Source organism: Notolepis coatsorum (genome assembly GCF_963971535.1).
Source record: "Notolepis coatsorum genome assembly, chromosome: 20".
NCBI lineage: Eukaryota > Metazoa > Chordata > Actinopteri > Aulopiformes > Paralepididae > Notolepis > Notolepis coatsorum.
In genome coordinates this window covers 21887413-21906288 of record NC_140184.1, presented here as the reverse complement: position 1 = coordinate 21906288, position 18876 = coordinate 21887413, and the positions used below count along the sequence as shown (strand labels likewise).

Genomic DNA, 18876 nt, shown 5'->3' with positions numbered 1-18876 from the left:
TATGATACTCTTATTTTGAAAAACCCTTAGCAACTCCGCGAGTCATATGATATCCGCCCACTCCGTGTTGTTTCTTGAAAACAGAGAGCAGCGTAACTGTAACTGAGGGGTACAATTCCCTGACTGTATTGAATAAGTATGGTATCATTAAACCACTACTGCGTTATGTACATTACTACTGGCCATACAGTACACAGGTATATGTGATGAACACTCCCACAATAACACGGCTTCACAAGAAATACTGTTTAGAATAATATTTATTAGAAGAGCACCAAGATTATCTTACATTACTTATCAAGATTGAGAGTTGCGCTTGTAAGGCGAAGAATGTGCATGAATAGGTCAAGAGCGTAAGTCCATGAGCATATTACGCAGGAGATAATTAATACCACCTGTATCATAAGAATTATATATGGTACACTAGTAGGTCAGCTGGAGATACTAAGGGGTTCCCTCCGGTTGTAAGCCAGCAGGGGGGAGGAATGTTCGAATGCAAAAGTCTGGATCAACGGGGAATCAATAAGCTCCAGCTACGGGAGGCGGTACATTACTCCCTTGATCGGCAGACGAAAGCAGCAGCTATAATCCAAGTATGCGCGACAGCATAGGTGAAAGCCAGCCAGCCTCTCCTAGAGACGGGCTCGAGTGATGCTCCTCACGGGTAAATCCCACACAGCAGCGGGGTAGACGGTTCTCTGATCCAGCAGCCACGGTACCAAAGCAATATAATAATCCATCCGGAAAAGGCTCTGCATTCACCGGTGTAGATTCTCCGGTGCACGGTACTTCACATTTAACTAGGTCGAACTTGACGTTATTTCACTAAGCTCTGACACTTTTACTATCCTATTCGCACGCGGTTCTAAGTGCTCTATTTAGACGCAAGGTTGCTCACTTCACTTGGTCGTTGACTCGTGATGAAGGCTTTACTAGTAAGGAACGAACGATACGTTGAACGAACGTTTTAGGATAAGACAAGACTACTGCTGTATCCACCTGCGACGTATTTATACGTACGGTGAATAATCTAGTGCCAACCTCATTTCTGTCTCGTATTCCTGCGCAAACCTGGGCATGTTGAGACAAGCCTTGGCGGTGGCTTTGAACTCGGCATTGGGGGTATGGCCGTGGCGCCTAGGGGATCTCTTCCAATAGGAGAACGAATATTATGGTCTGGCCTGTACCAGGTAAAGGGATATTCCGTGTATATGTACAAAGAATATACAAGGGATATCAAACGATATACAAATATTATACATGGGATCTCAGGCAATAAATATATATATTCGGTTTAATCTGACCCTTTGTAACAGTACCGTTAAACAGAGCAGCGTTAACACAGCAGTGCGCCTACAGACACGAAATAAGTCTGATGTTTTGTCAATGCAGCTACATGCTTTGCACCGTCGCCATTCCTTTATGCCCACATCGCCCGAAATGAACGTTTATGTACCAATCACTACACCATTAGCGTAAACTAACAAGCTAATCCTGATGATCAGACGAGACAGAGCCACAGTGAACAGCACTGAGGAAAGGGAAATGGGGGGGGGGGCACTCTCCCCTTCCGTGTGTGTGTGTGTGTGTGCACGCTTTTGGAAAGATGACGGAGTCACTAGTCAGGACTCAGGACAGGAGTATATTATAGTAAACTGAGGATTACTGAGGATGGACAGATAATGTTGATATTCAAATATAAAAATATTTGAGAGGAGTGGAAGTTTGAAGACTGACTACAATATGATGCGGGGGTGGTGAGTTGAAACACTGTGTGTGTGTCCCGACCCCACTTCTATGTTTCAATAAATTATTTGCATTTAAAACTATTAACGCTGACTCATTCCTTCAGTCCACTCAAAATTATGCTAATATTCCTTATGTTGTTTATGATATTAATCGAAAATAGCATATGAAAGTATTATATGTAATAATAACACATATACACGATATACTAAAAAGCTATTTATAATTTTTGGCTAGTAAAAGATCTGCCCGGCTGGTACTTTTAAAAATCTACCAGCCAAATGGCTGGTAAGTCAAAAAGTTAAGTTTGTTCCCTGGTCCCCGGTCATGTTCGCGTTGCACCAAACGTTCCATGTTCTCCCGGACACGGAATTTCAGTCCAGATTAGGGCAAATTCTGCAATATTCCACGTTTACAGTTGATTCTGTTTTTATTGCTCAATTCCGCGATTCCGTGAACGCGGATTTCATATGGCTCTATCAGAATGACCTAATTAACTGGAGGAGGAAATTGTCTCAACTGAATGAGAGCAATCCGCCAATATGGTATTTAGAGACACAGACCCATTGATACTAACCCCTATTACTATATAACAATGCTAAACACTGAAAAAGCCATTTATAATGCATGTCCCCTTTAACACTTTAAAACGTGGCTGGATGCCAGCACCCACTTCAATGATAGCGTTGTGAACGCATAATCTCTGTCTTAAATTATGGCTATGTGTCTAATCTGCCCGTCGCTTATTACTGACTTGTTTGCAGTCAACATTGTCGAAACGGATTGTTTTTTAATCGGTTAATTTCTGTTTTATAGCATTTTGAAAAGCCCTCGTTTTCCAGGAAAATATATAGATTCCGTGATAAACGGCATTTACTGGAATATTCTGGCATACACAAACGTTGTCATTTTGCGCCCTATTTATGAATCGTTTTCAAATAAACGCTAGATTATCGATAGTATATGTGTACTTATGCACGCTATAGAAGCGATCTGAAAAGTATATTCTCTCATTTCCAGCGAGCACACACACACACACATATGGGACACGTTGATATATCTGTGAAAAAAGCTCTGATTATCCTAAGACTGGTAAAAATAGATTCCTTACCTCAGATCAGATGTTATCCAAAAAGATTATTCCAATTCCTGATCGCCATTCCAAATATCGATCGTGTTTATTGATTCAGCGTTGGGTGCTGGAAATACATAATCCACGCTGTTCTGAGGGCCGGCGATCACTTGGTCTCTTCAGTTGGCTTGACGGAAAAGTAAAATGAGGAAACTGGTCCCCCCCCTTCATCAGTCTAAACTAATGGGCTGCAGTTACACAGGGAGAGACGATAGGGGGTGGTATCTTCCCAATTGAGCTCAGAGACTCTGCAACACTAGCGTGAGGCTCGATTGATGAAATATGAATTAAAATAGCCAATAAATAAAAATACGACAAACAAACGTTATATAGCGTTGCCGGCACTCAACTGGCGGCATGAACTAACGACAAAACGCGTCGTTGGCATCCAAAGTGTTAAACAAAAAAACATACAATCAAATACAAACACAGAAGGCCATTTGTGCAGTGGCAAGAACTTCAAGAAGCATAATCGGATCAGCAATAGCATCAGGTAAAACAGTTACATCTTTAATGAAGGGCTAATCGTAGCATACCTTTTTAAAAGCATTCACAGTAGGAAAAATTCAGTCCAAACTTCTCAATTTCAGCATTATTTATTTTGAAAATGTTATTTATTATTGTAACAGGCCACAAAGAAAATCACATGATCATGTATTATGTTTTATTTTTTTTATCAACTTTTTCTCCCATTTTCTATTTTTTCTCCCATCCCAATTTTGTATTGTCCAATTCTACCCTCCCCTGTCTCGAACGCTGTTGGGCCATGCCTCCCACAGGCCAGCTGCAATGTGGACGCATCTTTTCACCTGCACAGCGCGATCTCTCAGCGGCGAGCGTCTGCGTGGGAGGGACACGCCGCCCTCGTCGCTTCCTGATTCTGCTGTGCAGGCGCACCAACTGACCTGTAGGAGTCGCTGTCCACAACGTCCGATCTCCACCCACCAGCTTCCCACCCCTAACACTGCCTATTGTAGTATGAACGACCAGCCAAGCTGGTAGCAATGCCGAGAGCTGGGCTCGAACCCAGCATCTCCTGCATTAGTGGCGAGCGCCTTGCCCACTGTGCCACTTAGCCGCCATCATGTATTATGTTTTGAAATGTTTAAAGGTCCCATGCATTATAAATGGCCTTTTCCAGTGTTTAGCATTGTTTCCTAGCAATGGGGGATTATATCAATGTGGTCCGTGTCTCTAATTATCATATTGACTCATCAGTCTAGTCTTGAGTTCACGAGATCTTCCCTCACTCAACTAAGCCGTTCTGATTTGACTGTTTTGCTGATGGGAATAAGGCACTGGTTGAACTGATTGTGATCTGATTGGCTCTGTGGTTGTAGTCACCGCCTACAATTCGCTCAACAGAGCGAGTGGATTACTTCCTCAAACAGGGTGCCGAGTCCAACAGACAGCAGAGAACGAGCGAGAGAGGGAGAGATGGCTAGAGAGGAAGAGAGAGAGGGACCGCGAGCAGGAGTGTGTGTAAAAATGTGTGTGCGCCATCTCTCTCCCTCATCGGAGCATTTACACACAAACTTGACTGCGTGTGGGTCGGGGACGCATCTCTCCTCTCTCTCTCTCTTTTGCTTGCTCGTTCTCTCTCTCTCGTATGTATCACGCTGTGTGGGTGACTTGCTGTGTGGGTCACTCAAAGCGCTTATGGGCGGAGCCCAGCCAAATCAGCTTGAAATCTTGAACTAGAAAAATGCTGTTTTTGAATACTTGATTAGAAATATAAAACATGAATTTTTTGGAAGAAAACCTTACAGATGTGTTCCATAGACTCACAGGAATTGTGTAAAGTTGCCCAAATAGTGAAAGGAATAGCAATGCATGTCCCCTTTAAATATCAACATTATCTGGCCATAAATATTATCAAACTCCTCTGACCTCGTCTGGTCTTTCCAAAGAGCTGGGACAGTAATATATCAGTACTCGATAGTACTGATGTAATTAGGTCGGTACCCTTAAAAGTACAGAGTTCGGTATCCAACCCTAGTGTGTGTGTGTGTGTGTGTGTGTGTGTGTGTGTGTGTGTGTGTGTGTAAGAGCGTGTAAGAGCATGCGAGCGGTGGAATTGACCTGTCTCAAACCCTGCCCTCTTTTCTTGATCCTCCAATCACAACTGTCGCTTACCTCGGACAAACTTGGTTTGTCCGAGGTAAGCGACAGTTGTGATTGGAGGATCAAGAAAAGGGGCAGGGTTTGAGACAGGTCCATTCATGCAGAAAAAGCTCACGTTCATTTCCATGTTTGATAACCTGTCTGTCTCTCTGTCTCTTTCTCTCTGTAGGATACAGAGATCTCCAGCGACTGCAACCACGTAAGTGCTCCTGTTGCCCTCTCTCTCCCCCCTCTTTCTCTCCCGTCTCCCCCTCTCCCATCTCCCTCTCCCAACCGCCTCTCTCTCCCGTCTCCCTCTCTCAACCCCCTCTCTCTTCTCTCTCCCATCCCCCTCTCTACCCCCTCTCTCCCACCTCCCTCTCTCTACCCCCTCTCTCCCACCTCCCTCGCTCTTCCCCCTCTCTCTCCCCCCTCTCTCTACCCTCCTCTCTCTCCCGTCTCCCACTCCCCCCCTCTATCTCCTGTCTCAAACCCCTCTCTTCCCGTCTCCCTTCATCTCCACCTGAAGCACTCACTTTCCCTGCGTTCAGGTTATTATTTATTTAACCCTTTCACTACCACACTGCAAAGGGTTAACCCTTTTACTACTAGACTACAGAAGGTTAACCTTTCACTACCACTATAGTGTGGTAGTGAAAGGGTTATTAGTGTGGAAGTAAAAGCGTTAAAACAGGTCATATTGTATGTTGTGGCTAGTAGTGTAAAAAAATACATTGTGATTAATGTGGAAATTGAACTACATAGATCTGTGACACTGATGTTGAATATTAATGGAGAATAACTGAAACTATGGTGTCATCTGGGTCATGCCATGAAAGGTTGCATAGAATGAGTTATCGCCGATCAAATCAACCACGACACATTTGTATTTCCTATTACACTTTTAAAAAGCACTGAAATGTATTGAATCAAATCAACTGGAGGCCACTAGTAAACTATTTGAGGCCTGATGACGTCAGACCTTCACACAGATTTCAGAGCTAGGCTAGGTGGTCTCGGCTGGTGGCACAACTTAACAGTCTTCTGGATTGATTGATTGATTGAAAACTTTATTAACAGATTGCAGAATGGGTACAGTACAGTACAGCTCAATACATACAATTGTTAAGGGGATGCAGACCAGAGAAAGTACATTGGACATACAAACTATACATTGGAGGTGGTTGGGTGGGGGGGGGGGGGGGGGGGGAGGTTGGGTAGGAGTGGGGGGAGGTTGGGTGGGTGGGGGACACTGTACAACTGTACAAGCAAAACTGTACATTGGAATATTGACAAGACCATACTTGGTAATTTTTACTGTACATTGGAGGGGGTTGTGTTAGGAAATTTACAGGGGCCAGTTTCGAATTGCAGTCTCCCGTAGGTGTTTTTTGAGAGTGTTTTTGAAAGTGGGTAGTGATTCACATTCCTTTACAGCTTTGGGTAGGGAGTTCCACATTGATGTGGCATAATTGCGAAACGTGTTTAGTCCCTTGTTTGAGCCGAATCTGGGTTTAACATGATTTGTGGAGTTCCCTCTGGTGTTGTGATCGTGGTATTCACTGACCTTTGGGAAGTATTTTGACATGTACATGGGTACCTTGGTCGTGTAGTGTATCTTGTAGACCAGGCCCATTGCAAGTTGCTGTACTCTGTCGTCTACTCTAAGCCATCCTAGGTTGTCAAAGTGGGCAGGGGTGAGGTGGGTTCTAGGAGTAAGGTCAAGCAGTAGTCTGACCAGTTTGTTTTGAGATGTTTGTAATTTTGTTTTTAGCGCCTTTGAGGTGCTTTGGTACCATGAGGTGCAAGCATAGTCGTAGTACCCTTGAATGAGTGCTCCTGCCAGAGTCTTCAGGGTATTCTTGTTTACCAGTGAGGAGATCCGGTACAAGAATAGAGTTCGTTGGTTGACTTTTTTTATATTGCCATTTTGTCACAGGAAAGATTTGCCTCTAGGATGGAACCCAGGTAGGTAATATCTTCTTTCCTTGTGACAATATTGTCACCCACTGTAACTGAGAAGCCGTCGGTCTTGCTGAGTTTGTTATTTGAGCCGAAGAGAATGGACTCTGTTTTGCCCATGTGTAATGATAGTTTGTTATCAGCGAGCCATATGCATATTTTGCCTAGTTCTGAGCTGAGGGTTTTTTCAACCTGTAACTTGTTCTTGTCAGAGACCAGCAGGGCTGAGTCGTCCGCAAACAGGAACAAGTTGCAGTCACAAGCTGATGACATGTCATTTGCATAAATTAGGAACAGTAGCGGACCTAGTATGCTTCCTTGTGGAACACCACAGCTTACTGTGAGGGGGGGGATAGGGTACCGTTTACCTCCACCATCTGCTCTCTCCCCTCCAGGTAGGATTGCATCCAGCTCACTGATTGACAAGCTATTATAAGCAATTGGTTTTGATAGTCTATCAGAATGGTGTGATTGACAGTGTCGAAGGCCTTTTGTAGGTCCAGCATGACCATGCCGCAGTATTTGCCCGCGTCCACCTCTTGTTTGATGTGGTCGTTTAAATAGAGAAGGCATGTGTCAGTGGAGTGGGATGTTCTGAAGCCAGATTGGAATTCGTGGATTAGATTTTTTTTCCGCAAGGTATTTTTCGACCTGTTCGTATACAATTTTTTCCATGACTTTCGAGATGGAGGTAAGGATAGAAACAGGGCGGTAGTTGCCTGGGTCTAATTTACTGCCTTTTTTGTGCAGGGGTGTTACACTCGCAATTTTGAAGTCCTTGGGGACGTGTCCCTGTTTTATGGAGAGATTTATTATGTGTGTGGATGACTGGGGTGATGGCGGCTGCTGAGTCTCTGAGGAATTTGGAGGGGATGTTGTCATGGCCAGTGGCCTTGTGTTAGGTTGGAGGGCGCTCAGTTTTTTGAGTACCTCATCTGTTGTTACTATTTCCAGTTTGAAGTCGTCTTTGTGGACCCCTAGGTTCTTGTAGTATGCTACTATGTGTTCTACCCCATAATGCCCTGAGTGGGAGGGTAGTTTGTTTACCAGTGTTGTGGCTATGTTTGTGAAGAAACTATTTAAGTAATTGGCTACATCCAGCTTGTCTGTGATGAGCGTGTTGTCCGTCTTTATGTTTATGTTTGAGAATCTGGTTTTAAGTTTTTTACTGCAGCCTAGTTGGTTATTGAGTAATTTCCAAAGTTCACGTGGTTTGTTTTTGTTTTCCTCGGTTTTGATCATGGAGTTTTTTTTTGTATTTAATTTTTTTATTATTTTTTAAACAAACACATAAACAAACATGACAACACACAATAGGATATACAAATACACATATGCTCCAGCTCGTACCCCCCTCTCCCGGACCCCCCATTGGATAATCCAACCATTCTAATTTGTTCCTAACCAGACACTACCATTATATGCTGGCTTTTATTCTCTCCACCACTTCTAACCACATTGCCATTTTGGATTCATTGAGACCCAAAATTCTAGCTGTTGATATTTCTTGATAAATCACATCGAGATATGTAAGAATCTAGACCTTACGGCAAAAAAAATTCGGTTGAAACCATCGTGATGCTATCAGCTTTTTAGCCACTGTGATACCGGATAAAACCAATCTCTTTAGCTGTGGAGGTACTGCATGCTCAAAGACATCATTCAGCAGTAATACAGAGGGGTGTACAGGTATATCCAGAGTTAAGAGATTTGACAATTGCTGGGTCACTTCTTTCCAAAATATCTTAACTGGTGGGCAGTCCCAGTACATGTGCATAAATGTCCCTTCGTCCCCATTTGTACATAAGGAGCATTTGGAGTCTTGTTTAAGACCCATTTTGTTCAGTCTTATAGGAGTTAAGTATGTCCTGTGAATATAGTTAAGATTGATTTGTTGATGGTCCGGGTTCCTTGATGCAAGGCGTACATTTGCCCAGGCTTCTTGCCAGTCAAAGTCTATCTCCAGGTCTGGTATATCCCTCCTCCAGACTGAGTCTAGATGTAGGGTTTCATACGAGGCCGTTAGTAATTGATGATAAAAATCTGAAACAAAACCTCTCGATGTCTCTCTTTCATAGAAGAATTTGTGGTATCTGTGGTGTACAATTGGTATCCTTAATGGAACACCGTGAGCCTTCAAACATGCCAATAACTGTGCGTAAAAATAATAAGAGGACTTGGTGAGATTAAATTTTTTGCATATCTCATCAAAACTACAAAAAACCCTGTTTGTTGAAAACGTCTCCTAATGTGTGTATGCCTTGCTTTTCCCATCTAGGGAATATTATAGGTTGTTTTCCAATCAAGAGTGCATTGTTATTGAATAAGGGAGTATGATTACTTCCGGCTCTCGACATGAACGGTCGCAGAATATCCAGCTCTTGCTGTTCCCATGGAAACCAACAACAAAAATCAACAAAAAGAAGATCTACAGGAATATTTATGCATTTCTTGCTCGCCACACTTTGGATTACAGACGTGTGCCTGAATTCAGCACAGAATCGTCAGGAAACGGCGGTGGAAGGCAACAAACGCGCAAATCTACAGTCCCATTGTGACTTTTACCTGATGAATGGCTCGGAGAGTAAACATCCGGCTATTGGAGCGGCAACTATTCACAGACTGTTGACGGCGAATCCCGAAAGAAAGAGACTACCCCCGACAGGCAAGTTTGATAGAAAATCGATGTTTTTATTGTATTTGCTCCTGTCTGGAGACATTCATCAGAAACCAGGACCTGTTTTAATGCGCCAACAGGCGAAGAATCAACGGCTCATCCTCACACCGTCAATAGCATGCATCTCCACACCGTCGCCGGCCCAGGACACAACGGCCAGCGGATGCACCAACCGACCAGCAGGCGGCGACATCCCCTCACCGAAGCCCAAGCAGAGGAGCCGAGATGCAAGAGGGAGAGAGCTTGCAATCAGGGGACTCATATCAGCGCGGGACGTGAGCACCAGGGACCCGCCGGTTGACTCGGCTAGCCCCGCCAGGACAGCTAGACTAACCGACCCACCCCCCCTCCCCCACAACGGAGGGCCTCCAGAGACATCTGAGGACAGCAACCAGCCCCCCCCCCCCACGTCGCGGGTTTTCACACCGACCAAATACACCAGCAGAGGACAAAGGATCATCCCCACCCCCCCTCCTAACATCAATGAACACAGGACCCCATCCCCCCCTCCCCACCTACCGCCACAAGATCAACCACACGGACTAGGATCCCCCACCCCCCCTCCGGACATCACAGAGCCCCCCCCCTTCCCACAGAAGAAGAATCCTACCTTTATCTCAATGATATAGACGACACAGCAGATAAAAACGGACTACATATCTTTCATCTTAATGTAAATAGCCTCAGGCACAAACTGGCAGAAATAAGAAATCATTTCAGTAGCGGAAAGGTAAACATACTATGTTTCTCAGAAACCAAACTGGACCCATCAGTAACAGACCCGGAAATTGAATTAGAGAACTATTCTTTAGTCCGCAATGACAGGAACAGGCATGGAGGAGGTGTCTGTATGTACATCCATCAAGACACCAAATTTATTAACCGTACAGACCTAGATCATGAGGCTATTGAAACTGTTTTTGTAGAAATTCTATTTGAAAGGGCTAAATCTGTTCTAGTCGGCACAATTTACAGACCGCCAGACCAAAATGGCTTTTATGACGTGTTGGATGAGTGCTTAGCTGGAGTTGAGGATACAGAAATGATTCTTATTGGGGATTGGAACACGGACATGCAACAAAAAGATGCACCCGTCTTCAAATCCTACAATAGGTTTTGTGATCTGCACGGCCTCAGCCAACTAATCACACAACCCACACGTGTGTGTGAGTCAACTCAGACTACCATTGACCTCATCCTGACCTCTGACAAGTCCAAGATCGCCAATAAAGGGGTTATAGCATGCGGGTTAAGTGATCATTATATGATATTCTGTACCCGCAAAAAGCTAAAACAAAAGGCTGGCTGTCACAAAACAGTCACATCTAGAGACCTAAAAACCTACTCTAGCGAGGCCTTTAACCTTGAACTGGAGGGTCTGGACTGGTCAGATGAACTCAATGGTACACTGGTTGAAGAAACATGGCTTGGCTTCAAAACCAAATTTTCAACGATACTAAACAACATGGCCCCCCTAAGAACCACTAGGGTAAAAAATCGCGCTGAGCCGTGGATGCACGCTGAAATACTGACCGCTATGAAAACCAGAGACAAAAAATGCTCTGAGTTTCGTAAAAGTCAGTCAAAGCTTAACATAAGCACGAGCAGTGAACTCCAAGCCCACGTGACTGAACTCAAACTGGAAAGAAACAGACTAAGAAATGATGTAAACTCCATGATCAAAACAGCAAAGAAAAAATTCATCAATGACAAAACCGAGGAAAACAAAAACAAACCGCGTGAACTTTGGAAATTACTCAATAACCAACTAGGCTGCAGTAAAAAACTTAAAACCAGATTCATAAACATAAAGACGGACAACACGCTCATCACAGAAAAGCTGGATGTAGCCAATTACTTAAATAGTTTCTTCACAAACATAGCCACAACACTGGTAAACAAACTACCCTCCCACTCAGGGCATTATGGGGTAGAACACATAGTAGCTTACTACAAAAACCTAGGGGTCCACAAAGACGACTTCAAACTGGAAATGGTAACAACAGATGAGGTACTCAAAAAACTGAGCGCCCTCCAACCTAACAAGGCCACTGGCCATGACAACATCCCCTCCAAATTCCTCAGAGACTCAGCAGCCGCCATCACCCCAGTCATCACACACATAATAAACCTCTCTATAAAACAGGGACACGTCCCCAAGGACTTCAAAATTGCGAGAGTGACCCCTCTGCACAAAAAAGGCAGTAAATTAGACCCAGGCAACTACCGCCCTGTTTCTATCCTTACCTCCATCTCGAAAGTCATGGAAAAAATTGTATACGAACAGGTCGAAAAATACCTTGCGGAAAAAAATCTAATCTACGAATTCCAATCTGGCTTCAGAACATCCCACTCCACTGACACATGCCTTCTCTATTTAAACGACCACATCAAACAAGAGGTGGACGCGGGCAAATACTGCGGCATGGTCATGCTGGACCTACAAAAGGCCTTCGACACTGTCAATCACACCATTCTGATTGACAAGCTAAAAGCAATTGGTTTTGATAGTCTATCAGTGAGCTGGATGCAGGGTTCGAAATTAACGGGGGCTTGGGGCATAATGCCCTTGAAAATGGACAAAATGCCCTCGAAAATCAGTTAAGGGGGGCACAAAATGCCCCCGACAGTTTGGCGGAGGTGAGCACTGGCTGCTGCAGCACTGCAGCTGAGCCAGGTGCTAGTCAGTTTGTGTACAAATGGCAAGCACAATCTAAATCAATCTTCATTACGACTTTAAAAACATAGCCATTAACATTACATAGGCATACACACATCTTGCCATAGCGTTAGCAGTTTGTACAATAACTATGGTAGCACTAGCCCCAGCTAATACAGTCAATGAAATGTTATCGTAGCTACAAGCTAGCAGAGGAGGGAATGAGAGTCTGAGAGGCGGGGTGTTTAAAGACAATGATAGGCGTTTATTCAACATCCAAGAAGGCTAACATACAACTGTGTTTTACTAACTCCAACCGGGACTATTGCCGCTTAACCCGCTTTCGTGCTGCTTGTTGATGTTTGATCTCCTCCTAACGTTACCGGAGCTGAAGGTGCCACACGCTAAAATGTCCGTGGGGACCCGGCGCCAACCCATAGATAGTTCCAACTCAACGAATTACGTAATCCACCACAGTTGCACTCAATATTTAAATAATGTTAGTCTAAATAAATGTAGATACATAATAATTTCAAGCAGAAAACAAATCTTTCCATTAAGAACTGACAATCAGGGAATTTAAACATGGTTGACATTGTTTTTTTGTTTTGTTTATATTATAGAAAGGAAAGTCTAGTGCTGGCTGAGCATATTGTTTGTTTGCACTAAGTTAATACTTTGACAAATGTAGCCTATATTTTTCAGTCAGTTCGGTCTTTGTGTGCCAAACATTATTTAAGGCTGTAAACACTAACACTGTAAACCTTTTTATATATATATAAATGAGAAGCATGTTTAGATTTGAGTGTTATTTTTTTTTAATAAAAATTAACGTATATCGAACCGAACCGAAAACCGTGATACGAACCGAACCATCCATTTTGTGAACCGTCCCACACCTACCGTTTATCATAAAAATTCAGTGCCCCCGAAATACAAAAAAAGCCCCCGAAAATCAATTAAGGGGGGCAAAAAAAGCCCTTGAAAAAAAATGTTAATTTCTAACCCTGGCTGGATGCAATCCTACCTGGAGGGGAGAGAGCAGATGGTGGAGGTAAACGGTACCCTATCCCCCCCCCTCACAGTAAACTGTGGTGTTCCACAAGGAAGCATACTAGGTCCGCTACTGTTCCTAATTTATGCAAATGACATGTCGTCAGCTTGTGACTGCAACTTGTTCCTGTTTGCGGACGACTCAGCCCTGCTGGTCTCTGACAAGAACAAATTACAGGTTGAAAAAACCCTCAGCTCAGAACTAAGCAAAATCTGCATATGGCTCGCTGATAACAAACTATCATTACACATGGGCAAAACAGAGTCCATTCTCTTCGGTTCAAATAACAAACTCAGCAAGACCGACGGCTTCTCAGTTACAGTGGGTGACAATATTGTCACAAGGAAAGAAGATATTACCTACCTGGGTTCCATCCTAGAGGCAAATCTTTCCTGTGACAAAATGGCATCCAATGTAATAAAAAAAGTCAACCAACGAACTCGTTTCTTGTACCGGATCTCCTCACTGGTAAACAAGAATACCCTGAAGACTCTAGCAGGAGCACTCATTCAAGGGTACTACGACTATGCTTGCACCTCATGGTACCAAAGCACCTCAAAGGCGCTAAAAACAAAATTACAAACATCTCAAAACAAACTGGTCAGACTACTGCTTGACCTTACTCCTAGAACCCACCTCACCCCTGCCCACTTTGACAACCTAGGATGGCTTAGAGTAGACGACAGAGTACAGCAACTTGCAATGGGCCTGGTCTACAAGATACACTACACGACCAAGGTACCCATGTACATGACTAAATACTTCCCAAAGGTCAGTGAATACCACGATCACAACACCAGAGGGAGCTCCACAAATCATGTTAAACCCAGATTCGGCTCAAACAAGGGACTAAACACGTTTCGCAATTATGCCACATCAATGTGGAACGCCCTACCCAAAGCTGTAAAGGAATGTGAATCACTACCCACTTTCAAAAACACTCTCAAAAAACACCTAAGGGAGACTGCAACTCGAAACTGGCCCCTGTAAATGTCCGAACACAACCCCCGCCAATGTACAGTAAATTACCAAGTATGGTCTTGTCAATAATCCAATGTACAGTGTTGTTTGTACAGTTGTACAGTGTCCCCCACCCACCCCTCCTACCCACCCCCCCCCCCCCCACCCACCCAACCACCTCCAATGTACAGTCCCCACCCACCCCTCCTACCCAACCCCCCCCCCCCCACTCCTACCCACCCCCCCCCCCCCCCCCCCAACCACCTCCAATGTACAGTCCCACCCCCACCTACCCAATCCAATGTACAGTTTCTACGCCTAATGTATATACTCTTTTCTTTCTGGACTCTTTTTGTATCACAAATACAGTACTGTAATTGCAAATCTGGTATGTCATAAATGTATAGATGTAGCAGTACTGTCTATCAGTATGTCATGTATGTCATGTTACGATGAATTGGAAATGGGGGACCCTGGTGTAAACAAGACGAAAGTCTTTCTCTGGTCTGCATCCCCTTAACAATTGTATGTATTGAGCTGTACTGCACTGTACCCATTCTGCAATCTGTTAATAAAGTTTTCATTCATTCATTCATTCATTATGCCATTTATGTGGGATAGAGTCTTTTTTTGTGTTTCACGCCATATCCGGATTGCATGAGTGATTATGGGGCCAAATTTCCGTTCGCATTGCTTAATTGATAATTTGGTGTACACTATGTCCTTCAGCCTATGTGGAGCTACTATATTTTCTTCAAAATTTCTCCAGGATACTGATGCTTGGGGATCAAACCATGTTGTCAGTGGTCTTAAAGTGTATGCCTTAAAATAGTGGTGGAAATCTGGAAATGCCATACCACCGTCTGCTTTGTTTCTCTGTGCGGTGGATCTTTTTATACGTGGTGGTTTGTTATTCCAAATAAATTTGTATGTGGAGGAGTGTAATTCTTTCCAGTAACCCTTTGGAGGGGGTAACGGTAGCATTGAGCTGAAGAAGTTGATTCTAGGTAGGACGTCCATCTTAATTATTGATATCCGTGCTTGTACTGAGTTTTTAAGTTTTGACCACCTGACAAGGTCGTATTTGATTTTGTTTTGGATTTTTATGTAATTGTGCTTCACCGTTTGGCTTATGGTAGGGAATATTTCAACTCCCAAACATCTAAAGTGTTTTACCATCGGTATCTCTTCTGGGAGGGTTATATTTCTTTTTGCAGGGGCGTTAAGTGGGAGGAAGGCCGACTTCGGCCAATTTATCCTAAATCCTGATAAATCTCCAAAGTCCTCAATCAACTTGAGAAGATGAGGCAATGCGGTGTTGGGGTTTTGCATGAACAGTATTACGTCGTCCGCATATAAACTAATTTTGTGTTGTGTGCCCTTGATTACGATTGGTTCTATGGATTGGGATTGTCTTATATATTGTGCTAAAGGCTCTAATGATAGATCGAAGTTGATCATGGAGTTTACGTCATTTCTTAGTCTGTTTCTTTCCAGTTTGAGTTTAGTCACGTGGGCTTGGAGTTCACTGCTCGTGCTTATGGTAAGCTTTGACTGACTTTTACGAAACTCAGAGCATTTTTTGTCTCTGGTTTTCATAGCGGTCAGTATTTCAGTGTGCATCCACGGCTCCGCGCGATTTTTTACCCTGGTGGTTCTTAGGGGGGCCATGTTGTTTAGTATCGTTGAAAATTTGGTTTTGAAGCCAAGCCATGTTTCTTCAACCAGTGTACCATTGAGTTCATCTGACCAGTCCAGACTCTCCAGTTCAAGGTTAAAGGCCTCGCTAGAGTAGGTTTTGAGGTCTCTAGATCTGACTGTTTTGTGACAGCCAGCCTTTTGTTTTAGCTTTTTGCGGGTACAGAATATCATAATGATCACTTAACCCGCATGCTATAACCCCTTTATTGGCGATCTTGGACTTGTCACAGGTCAGGATGAGGTCAATGGTAGTCTGAGTTGACTCGCATACATGTGTGGGTTGCGTGATTAGCTGGCTGAGGCCGTGCAGAACTGCAGATCACAAAACCTATTGTAGGATTTGAAGACGGGTGCATCTTTTTGTTGCATATCTGTGTTCCAATCCCCAATAAGAATAATTTCTGCATCCTCAGCTCCAACTAAGCACGCATCCAACACATCATAAAAGCCATTTTGGTCTGGCGGTCTGTAAATTGTGCCGACTAGAACAGATTTAGCCCTTTCAAATAGAATTTCTACAAAAACAGTTTCAATAGCCTCATGATCTAGGTCTGTACGGTTAATACATTTGGTGTCTTTATGAATGTACATACAGAGACCTCCTCCATGCCTGTTCCTGTCATTGCGGACTAAAGAATAGTTCTCCAATTCAATTTCCGGGTCTGTTACTGATAAATCCAGTTTAGTTTCAGAGAAACATAGAATGTTTACCTTACCGCTAATGAAATGTTTCCTTATTTCTGCCAGTTTGTGTCTAAGGCTGTTTACATTAACCCTTTATCTGCCAGGGATTATTCTGATCTTAATCCCCTCTCTGCCACCACTATAAGTCTATGAAGATGTTCCCCTTCTTTGCAGGGCTATAACTTTTTAAATTGTATTGCTAAATTGACATTACTATGGCCCATTCAACGTCAAGTATCTATAGTTTAGGATGTAGCAACGTTCTACTTTTTCATTCACATATTCATACTAAAATACGGTCTAAAGTATAAATATGTTTGTATCGTTTTCTGCAGCATTCTGCAGAACGTGATTTATAGCCCTAAATACATATTAGATCATCAAATGTAGTTTGATACCGATTGACGTCATAATAAAACTTTCAATTGCACAAGGTCCTAAACGTCTTGCCTCATCATCTGCTGGTGACCGGAGGGGGGGGGGGGGGGTTTATAAGTCCGTGGCCGACGTTAAATCATTTATGTAGTATGGGCGATATATATATCGGAGCAGATTATACGTTTAATAATAATCAAACACGCTGAAACTCACCGCGGCTTCCTCTGACCGTTGGGTGATCAGCGTGGAGCAGAAATATCTCTATTATGGGATGTTGATATATGCGATCCATTTCCAGGTTGTATAATAGTATATACCAAATCATGTTGTTTATCGAGTTATTGGCAATTGATCGCTGTCCAGTGTGTCGAGCTAGAGTCCCGCTAATGATAGCGAGGGCCCGGGCCGAATATGGATGAGCACCACTTCCGGCGCGTCACTTCCTGTTTGGGCGATCCGCCGATCGGCCACCAGATGGCGCTCTTGAACCGTTGGAGAGTTGAGAGGAGATCAACAGGAGATCCCAAGTCTCCGTGGGTAAAATATGATTGCCATCACAGATTTTTGAAATATAGATCTCAAAGACGCCTTACGGCGTCATTGGCAGATTACGCATGGCGATCAATGGCGTGGTAACACGTTCTTGGCGAAGAAAGGGTTAAGATGGAAGATATGAAGTCCGTTTTTATTTGCTGTGTTGTCTATATCCTTGAGATAAAGGTAGTTTTCTTCTTCTGTGGGAAGGGGGCGGGGCTCTGATGTCCGGAGGGGGGGTGGGGGATCCTTTGATCAAGGTGGGTGTCCCGCGACGGGAGGGGGGTGGGGGGGGGGCTGTGTTATTATTTGGTCCGTGTGTGGGAGGGGGGGGTGGGTGTGATTCTTTGTCATGCCCTGGTTCATCTGCTAGCGTCTGTGTTGATTCCGTCTGGTGGTGAAATTCCGTGAGGAGGGGGCAGGGGGCTGTGTTGATTCCATCCCGCCGGCTCCCTGCTGTGGTGATGTCTCGCTGACCGGGTGGCTTTCGGTGGGGGAAGGGTAGGGTCCTCTGGCTCCGGTAGTTTGCTGTGTTAGCTTGCCGTCTACCTGCGCCACCGTCGAGTTGATTATCCCCGGTACCTTCACTCCCGTCTCGTCCTCCCGTGTGTTCCTCTGCGGCGGCGGCGGGTGTGTTGATTGCTCCGGCGTCGGGTGGAAAGTAGGCACCCGAAGCCATTGTTGCATCCTGTAGTGCCAGACCCAGTCGTCGCGTCTGGGTTCGCGTCCTGACGGGGGTCCTGACGTGGCTGGGTCCGGCGTTTAGCTGCACGTCTCCCGAGAGTAGCAGGATAAGGGACAAAAAAGTCTTTCGGTCCATTCTGCCATACTGGATAGTGGACTTGCCAGCTGTGTTATCTGTTAATATACTTTCTTTTAGATTCCGTTTGAATATTTCCATCTGTCCTACTGACTGTCCCTCGACATGTCTGTGGCCAAATAGCTTGCTTGCTGTTATCGCTAATAGAGCTATGACTCTGCCCACCTTTCTCTATTTGGAGGAAGACTCAAATTCGAGTTCAGTTGCTATTCTTATGCACTCCCCACTAGGGGTGTGCGGAGATGTCATTATCTGTATCTGTATCTGTTCAGCCAACAAAGTTATCTGTATTCAGATAGATGACCAGAAGTGGGCGTGGTTTATACCGGATGTTTATAAATTTTTTATTAAAGGAAAGATTATATTAACACATTGACCGCCAGCAGCAGGGGGCGCTGATCCCCCTTCAGCGCCAGGTCTTTATTCAATGGATATAGTTTTAGAATGGCAAACTTGCGAGTCCTAA

General features: G+C 44.1%; 1 protein-coding gene across 2 annotated transcripts in view; it reads left to right on the top strand.

The window, feature by feature from the left end:
- Positions 1–18876, top strand: part of glg1b (golgi glycoprotein 1b) — a gene marked incomplete at its 5' end in the record, with an annotated part of 178631 nt that overhangs the window by 67048 nt on the left and 92707 nt on the right. For both annotated transcript variants that reach the window (XM_084337370.1, XM_084337369.1), the window contains one exon: positions 5172–5201. In XM_084337370.1, the coding sequence (XP_084193496.1) occupies positions 5172–5201 (30 nt within the window). The remainder of the gene's footprint in view (positions 1–5171; positions 5202–18876) is intronic.